Consider the following 9,491-nt stretch of genomic DNA (forward strand, 5'->3'; position numbering starts at 1 on the left):
TCATCTACATCCAGCAACCTACAGAAGATACAATCAATCTTTAGGTTTATGTAAATTATGAAATATATATAGGATATAGCAGTAGATTAATTGCAATATTGATGATATTTTTGTTTACATTTTTGTATGTGGCTCATATGTCATCAGGGATTCTGTAATCAACAAAGTCATGTATCTTTAGAAAAATTGGTGCAAAAATAGTTTAGAAACAAGAGAGAGTTTCAAATGCCACATGTCCCCTAGAGCAATTCTTGGGTAACTTATATTCATGACTGCATCCCAGATGTTAAATTGAACTGAAGAGCGATCAGAAATAGAGGTCTCTCTTAACCTAATAGTCTTGAAAAAAATGTGGTCTTCAATCTTATAACTAACATTCAGCCATGGCTAATTACACCTTTTCTCAAGTCATGCTTAATATGGTCTTGTCTCTAGTGTCAAGCATTCAGTTACACCCTTGTCTATCTCACAAAGAGCCTTCAGTCATGACTAACATCAGGCCCGTATGCAAAATGTCTGAAATGAGGTTCTAATTTGTGAGATCAAAAGCCGACACATATGGTGAGAAGTATGATCAGCATACAAAGCATGCTAATTCTAGTGGGGGGGGGGGGCTAGGGGCATCCTGCTACAGAAACTTTGCAAAAAACGGGTGCTATGAGATTAAATCTGAAAGTAATTTTACATGAAATATAGTTTATATAATTGTTGCCTGGCTGTTCACATAAATCCACAAATCATTCTGTTGTAACACTGTATGGGGAGCTAGACTTAAATTAACATAAACATGTATGTTTTATTGTTGTAAAGTACTGTACTATCTACATGCTGAGTAGTTCTTAATTGTTAAGTTATATTACTGATTTAAACAACTCTGTACACAATAGTATAGTAGCTATTTCAATCACTGGCTATCATATATGTACGTGTATGCACTACTGAGAAATAACATGTTAGCATGCTTCATTCTTCTGGGATACATTTCCATAAATAACTTGCATACAGTTTCAATGTTGATAGCAGTGTCATAATGATTATGTATTAAAGCTAGATCACTCAGTGTTTCTTCGGTTTGTGTACACTTCAAGTAGCTATTCAACAGGATGAGAGCAAATGCCGAATGCTCACACAAACATGAACTTGGTAGCAGTGTGACAAAAAATTTCAGTAACATAAAAATATCTGGTCCACTGAAGCCTGTTTTTAAGCAGTCAGCCAGTATTTGAGGCCTGAAAAGGTATAGAAAGTCATCTTGTCTTGCTTCATCAGAAGAATGTAGATCAGGTAGAGAATATTAAATACTCTAAGCAGCTGCATTATAACTATATAAGCATAATTGTTTACACCACAAAAGCAGGAGGTTCTTCAGAACTCCCTCTGTGTATGTGCATGAATATGGCTTTGTATCTAATAACTTAACAACAGTCATCCTAATATTGCCTCGTCTCCAATAACTTAACAACAGTCATCCTAATATTGCCTTCTCTCTAATAATTAAACAACAGTCATCCTAATATTGCCTTCTCTCTAAAAACTTAACAACAGTCATCCTAATATTGCCTTCTCTCTAATAACTTAGCAACAGTCATCCTAATATTGCCTTCTCTCTAATAACTTAGCAACAGTCATCCTATATTGCCTTGTTTATAATAACTACTGAACAACAGTCCTCCTAATATTTCCTTGTTTCTAATAACTTAACAACAGTCATCCTAATATTGCCTTGTTTATAATAACTACTGAACAACAGTCCTCCTAATATTGCCTTGTCTCTAATAACTTAACAACAGTCATCCTAATATTGCCTTGTCTCTAATAACTTAACAACAGTCATCCTAATATTGCCTTGTCTCTAATAACTTAACAACAGTCATCCTAATGTTGCCTTCTCTCTAATAACTTAGCAACAGTCATCCTAATATTGCCTTGTCTCTAGTAACTGAACTTCAATCATAAACAACGTGTCATTTCCTTTAATAACTAACATTCACTCGTGAATAATATTGCCCTGTCTTCTAGTACTAACAATAAACTATGATCATAGTTAGACATAGAAACTTGTCTTACAGTATTAGCCAATGTTTTCCAAGTTAAGTTTAATAATATATATATACTACTGTTTGGTTCATGTTTGTTCAATGTAACTAACACTTAGCCTGGCTTGTGTGAATTATTCTTAGTTCTCATAATTAACATTATGTTTTTTACAGTTTTGTTTTATTTTCAATTACCAGTTTCTCTGTTTTCTTAATTAATCCACTGTTATAATTAAAACTATCTTAACGTAGGCTTTAATCACTTTATATCTCAAGCAATAATGATCTTTTTCTCATTTAACACACCTCGCTTTTAGACTATCCACTTGAACTAACTCCTGAGCATAATCTAGTTGATAAAGGTATAGCAGAATAAAATAAAGAGCGGAGTAAACAGCCAGGGCTATCCTTCCCAAGATGTAGGTACGGCCGAGCTTACAGCCACTCGCCAACCAGGTAGCGATGAACAGAAATATGAGGAAGTACATGGATGAAATGAGTGAAGGGTGGAGAACTCCAGCTCCGGCCAGAAATATGAGGAAGAGAAGTTCTCCAATGAAAATTAGGAACTCGGAAGAACGTTTTCTTTTCTTCTTGACAGGAAACTCCTGAAGCTGGTCATGTTCACCTTCTCCTTCACAAGGGATTGGAGTGGCATCGAATGCTTTCTGACAGGTAATCAAAACTCCCACTGTAGCCAGAAGTACGAGGAAGTCCAGACCAATGAGACGCATGGCATCCACGGGATGGATTTTATCTAATCTATGTAGTCCAAATAGAGCAAACAGCCTTCCCTCCCATGTGCCTGAAATATAGATAAGAAGATTAGGTTGGGTTTTGTTTATTCTAAGCAAACAGAACACGGTCTCCTGTCCTATCCAATGTATGCGTGAAATACAAATAATAAAATTGTGATATGCATTATGTAGATGAAATGTTTGGAGTAGAATATTATTATTAACAAATCATTTTTAGCATCAGTTATTTCAAAGTAAATGTTACACGGATACTTGTATACACTTGAGGTGACTGTAAGGCTCATATTCTGGAGAATATCTTATAAGTACATCATCCAAAACAAAAATATTACTTCTACTTTACATATTAACTCGTCACTACATACATGAGAAGCACTGAAAACTTCAAAAATTCCACACAGATCATTAGACATTTGTCAGCAAATATATGTAATCTTTAAAACTACTTACACTGTACTGGAAACTTTCCATAATCTCCAAGGCTTAATAAGACAACTTGAAAGATTATGTGTGCTAAACAACTAATACAACTAAGACTGACGACAGCTTTGATGTAACGTCCAGTGTGACCTGAAACAGATAGCAAGTATATTATTTGTTACAAAGCTTGAAGATTATTCGGGTTAGATAATATCAACAAAACATTTCTTTTCTGTAATTATATCACATTAACTACACATTGATTCAACAAACTGAGAAACCATTTGGAGGAAATCAAATCTTATAACTACTTCCTGCAAACCTATGAATATGTTTACCTTTTGTTGCCGATTTGTGGAGCTCCGTGTTTACCGTCAGGATCAATAAAAATACTGATGAAAGTATGACACTGGCACTATGGGAATTCAATTCCCAAATTAAAGAACATTTCAGTAATCACCATCTACTCATAATTTAATTAATCTCATTCCATTGTGTGTACCGAGCTACGGTTTCATTTTATATTCTGCCTGAACGGGTCTCGGGAAAAATGTATTTACTAATTTATGGCTTTCAGCCAACATAAATCATATTCCATTTCTAAATTGTATTTGTGCTAAGTCTGTCTGTATATCAGATGATTAAAAAACACAGCCACTGTTTTACTTGCTGAACTCCAGATCAATATTTCCACACAGAAACAGTTTTTGTCTAAATGACTGGTGGATTAGTGTTGTAAAATCCAGTAAATTTGTTATAACTGTCAGAGCATGTTCACCCATGAGTGACAGCATCCAGTAAATTTGTTATAACTGTCAGAGCACGTTCACCCATGAGTGACAGCATCCAGTAAATTTGTTATAACTGTCAGAGCACGTTCACCCATGAGTGACAGCATCCAGTAAATTTGTTATAACTGTCAGAGCACGTTCACCCATGAGTGACAGCATCCAGTAAATTTGTTATAACTGTCAGAGCATTTTTATCCATGAGTGACGGCAATCATATAAATTTATGGATGTTGATGTATTCACGATGTCAGGAAAACACGTATGTTCAAGAAATCAGTTTAACTCAAAAATACAATACTTCATAACCTGACCACTTTTGAAAGGATGATCTTTCAAAAGAATTCAGTTTATAGAGTTAACATATTTTTCAGTATGGTTGTTGACGGGATAGTTTCTGTAGAAGCTTCTATCAGAGATCTATAATTGTTAATTTATTACTCTCCAGCTTGTAAACTTTCATGACATTCAACATTTACAGATTTGAGACTGTTAATGTGATATGTTCTGATACATAAACTTTCATGACAGTTATCATTTAGAGTATTTTGAAACTCTTACAAAGTAATATTGTGTGGTGTGACAGTCAGTGCTATTATAATATCACAATGTGATATTGTCTAGTATGTTAACTTCTATGACAGTCAACTCAATCTAAAGAACAAAAATCTACTTTCATACCTGAGATAATATTGGTGGGTGAGGGACTTGGAACAACTGGGGCTATCAGCAGGAGGAGGAGGTATATCAATGACAGCACATTGAAACGAAAAATGACAGCTGAAAAACAATTAAATATTAGTTGTTTACTCAAAAGTCACAAAGTGTTATGTAGAATTTGATATTGATTAAATAATACTAATAACAAGAAAAACAAGCTAAAAATGCATAACGAAGTACAATAAGTATTTATCAAAAGGTTATTTGCCAAACGTTTTCCAAAAAACATATTTCGAAATAATTTTTACATATCAAAGGAATCGGTACTTAAATTGTCCAGAGCAATGATTATCCATTTTTATTACGAATGTATCATTTTCGATGAATTTTTACACGGCATGCCATACGCCTGGCAACCTAAATAACAGCCCCACCATCTTTAAATGTCTCTAATCAAGTGTAATTTCCATAATTAAACATAGCAGACGACTTACATACTTCAATAAGCACCTCAAATACCACAGTTTCAAAAATTCATACATTCAGTAACACGTACAAAAGGATTTTGGTCTAAGTAGACTGAAAAAATAAAACAGATAAGTAGTTAAAGTTTGACATAATAGTTTTATTTTGAGAAAAACATAAAATAATTTACATCATGCACCAAAATTTACTTTAACATTTTTATTTAGGTTGAAATAAAAAATTACTTTCAAACAGAGACTCGTCTATCAATCAATTCAATTTATAACGATTCATCGATTCAAAAAGGAAGTTTCCAGAAAAAGCACAATTTAATCTTAGATATTTGTATGAGCTTTATCCACATATTTAAATCTGGAAACGGTATTTTGTGTTGCCTATTAAAAAAATCATCACGTCAAGATAATTCTATAAAAAAAGACGAGTCCAGCTGGCTTTGCAGAGAAAGGTACATTTGTGAAAGAAACAAACATTTACAGACAAAGCTTACTAAATAAGGTCAACCCTAATTGTTGAAAACATTACCTTCAGTTATAACCTGATTAAAATGTCACCTATTAAACCTAGAATTATTACTGATGACGTAAATTAGGTTACATCAGGTCGATGAACAAATTTCTCTAAACCATTTTTTATATCATCTTCCATATATATAACTGCATTAGTTATAGTGTCCCTAATAAGATACGAGTCACAAAACAAAGTCAAACAAAAACACTGAAGTTAATCCCACTAATTACTGATAGGATGCCCTGCGTATTTTACATAGAAAATTAACGGGTTTTTCCCAAATTTTCTGGTCAGTTCTTTATACTAGGCATTTTAACATAATACTACTCGATATGTGGAATACACCAGCAGTCGACGACGATATAAAAACAAGCGAGTAATTCGAAAGTCAACCACATTAAAACTATTTTAACATTAACAGCCAATCACTGAACTATAACAATCTGCCTCCATACACCCAAATAAAGTTATCAAAACCTAATGGAAACCAAAAAGTTCAAAACAGCAAACTGATACCCTTATTTCACCTACACAAATATGAATTCAAATCCTCAGAATCCTAACCCTTGCCACATCCATATACAAACTTTGTTATATAGGTTTCAAGCTGCTGCCCTCCTCTTATTCTCTCTTTCCTTATAACTTCTGTAAAATCCTACCACTGTCAACCCAAAATAACTTATAAATATCTCATTAAAACTGTCCAATATAAACTACTCGTAGCTATATTATATATATATATATACTTTTAACAGTATACTAACCCACGTACTGACATCCTTCCAAACATATAAATATTCAAGTGTTCACTTACACGTCTTTATTTAGGCATGTATATTTATTTTTCCATCAATCTTTACAAATTTATACCTGTCTCTCCATATTTCTAGAACCTACCGACCGACATAATATTTATTCATCTATCTTATGTTATGTACCGTCGTAACATTCGGCCATCTATCTATCTATTGATTTATAATCGATCGATATCGTGCAATTTTTTTACCTCCTATGATTGTATTGTTCTGTTTCTATGAATACTGGACATCGTTATCGTCAACTTGTTGTTAATATGACGTCAGAGAAATATTGCTTATTCAACATCGCGTTACTTGTGTAAGTTAAATAAAATTAAAAGTTGATACATTTATAAACCAGTTAAAAATTTGTTCTCATTTCAACCTAGAAAATTGTTCTTAGTTGTTTGTCGATTAACTGATTCGTGCCACAAAAGTAAAAGTTAGCAAGTAATGTAAATATGTATTTCTCTTGTACTTCTGGCTCTTTTGAATTAAAAAAAAAAGTAGGCTTAACTTTTTCTTAATTAGGCAGTTTAATATGTATTTTTAAATAAATTAATCGTAGCTTAAAATGTTATGGCACAATAAACCTACTTTAATAACAGATATGCGTGCATATTCTTTTAAAGTCTTATATATACGCTCTATGTTTAAATTATTGTATTTTAAAATAATTCAAGAATTTAACTGAGTACAAACACAAACACTAAAACCTATACTCAACGTTAAGACCACCCTCTCATTTTTGGTCCAAATATAACAAACGTAAAGTTCGTATTTGCGACCGGAAGTCAAGTTTTGGTTTGATTTCCTAAAATTGTATTTTATTATTTATTTATTTCTAGTTGTCGTTTGTCTTGTTTTTCTTATGTTGTTTTTGTTTGTTGAATTGTGCCCAAAGCTATTTGAGGGCTATCTGCGCTAGCCATACCTAATTCTGAACTGATAGACTTCAGAGAAAGCAGCTAATTGACAATACCCACCGCCAACTTATGTGGGCTACTCTAATCGAATAGTGAAATTTGACCATTTCTCTTAAAATGCTGCCACAGCCTCAAAATGCGGAGCGTGATTTTATATTTATTATCATTGTTTTGGCGGTAATAGGGCGCGAACCACAAAACCTCGGATCCAAAATCTCTGGACATTTTTATTACGAATGTGCAAATACCGTTCATTTAGAAATTTGCTTTATCTGAGGCAAGAAAACGTAATCGCGTTGTTCAAGGTTATTAGAAATATATATATATATATATAGGGTAGTATTTCTAATACAGATAAATAAACTTAATACATGTTCACATAGAATCTATTTTAGTTTTAAAAAGCTTTAGATTAAGTTCATATTTTTATAAAAAATCTGATGGTTCAAAAAGTACACTACAAACGTTCAGTATTTCGGAAAGTATACAAATATCAGCCAATATATATTGAGCTTTCATGTTAATACAGTGATTGATGTTACTATTCCAAACTACAACTCAATAACTTTAATAAAGTTACAGTTTTACTAAGCAGAAGAATGAGTAAATCAGACTTCTAAAGTGTATAAGGTTTACAAATCATAAAAAATATCTGTTTGAAAGAAATCGTCCGGAAACTTCAAGTATCAACTTAGATTGGTTTAAACTTTTCGCAAAGTTACACGGGGGCTGTCTACGCTAGTCGTCCCTAATTTATCAGTGAAAGACATCACCCACCACCAACTCTTGGGCTACTCTACGAATAGTGGGATTGACTGTGAAATTATAACGCCCCACAGCCTGCAGATTGCGAGTCGAGTGCCCTAACACCTCGCCAGGCCATGAACTTGGAGCAGCAGGATTTAAGAAAACCTGTAAATATCATATTAGTGGGTGGAAATTTAAGTGGTTTGGAATTAATGCTTTTAGAAACTAGGAACATTAAAGATTACTCTTAAACGACATTTCCATAAATTGAAAGTCATATTCTAACTACTGTAATTAAAGTTTTTAGTCCATGATATTCAAATAAAATATTTATATTTCTGATTTTAAGAAAGTTCTTAAATACCCTTGAATGGTATGATACGTTTGGAACTACCTATCCCAAATTCTTAAAATATTTAGCTTAAAAATTAATTTTCTAAATTAGCGACTGCTTGGATCACACCTACTTTTATAAAGTAAAGATAGAATAAAGGGCACGCCCAGGGCATATAGAAAATTCTTATGATTTAGGTTTACAAATGTTTAAGCCGATAATCGTTTAATATTCACAACACTACAGGAAAATACAAAAGGGACGGTCCTTTATTTTGAAAGTATAAAAACATTTGAGTAGTCGCAACTTAGCTATTGAATATTTGTAAAACACCAAATCAAACAGGCACTTGGATATAACCAAGTAATTAAATCAGGACGAGCCACGATAGCATATATAAGAATTTAAACCACGCCTTAAAAATATTATACAAATTGTATGGAGAAGTCCATTGTAAGAAAGACAAGTATTGAGTTGACTATAGAGTAACTCTTTGACAACTTTAATTATCATTGTAACATAAAGTACGATCTTTATTGTGGTAAGTATGGTGAAATAAAATTCCTAAGTATTTATGCACTTCATAAAGTGTACAATATGGTTAAGGCTATAGATGTCGCTCGTGAACTAAAACCTAAGTCAGTAGAATTAAATAATATCGTCAGATTTTCACATATCAGTTTGTTGAATTTCGCACAAAGCTACTTGAGAGCTATATGAGATGAGAGGTAGATAGTTAATACAACTAACGTCAACTGTTAAGTTACTCTAGCCTAACAGTGGAGTTGACCGTAGGTTTCAAGTCGAGTGTCCTGATCATCAGGCCAAGCCAGGTCCAAGAAAATCAGCATGGAACGAAAGATTGTTGCGAATAATGGAGATTATTACATTACACATTTGGTTTTTGTTTGTCTTGTTTTGAAGTTAAGCACAAGGCTACACAATGGGCTATCTGTACTCTGCCCACCACAGGTATCGAAACCCGGTTTCTACCGTTGTAAGTCCGTAGACATACCGCTGTGCCGTTGGGAG

At 33.2% G+C, this 9,491-nt stretch overlaps 1 protein-coding gene across 1 annotated transcript in view; it reads right to left on the bottom strand.

The window, feature by feature from the left end:
* LOC106476058 (piezo-type mechanosensitive ion channel component 2-like) overlaps window positions 1-4,779 on the bottom strand; it is a gene marked incomplete at its 3' end in the record, with an annotated part of 11,344 nt that extends 6,565 nt beyond the window's left edge. Inside the window, exons 1-3 of the mRNA XM_013936730.2 lie at window positions 4,684-4,779; window positions 3,245-3,364; window positions 2,343-2,841 (exon numbers count right to left, since the gene is read on the bottom strand). Coding sequence (XP_013792184.2) covers window positions 2,343-2,770 — 428 coding nt within the window. The remainder of the gene's footprint in view (window positions 1-2,342; window positions 2,842-3,244; window positions 3,365-4,683) is intronic.
* Window positions 4,780-9,491: the final 4,712 nt, after the last annotated feature.

Source organism: Limulus polyphemus, unplaced genomic scaffold (assembly GCF_000517525.1).
Source record: "Limulus polyphemus unplaced genomic scaffold, Limulus_polyphemus-2.1.2 Scaffold9721, whole genome shotgun sequence".
Taxonomy (NCBI): Eukaryota; Metazoa; Arthropoda; class Merostomata; order Xiphosura; family Limulidae; genus Limulus; species Limulus polyphemus.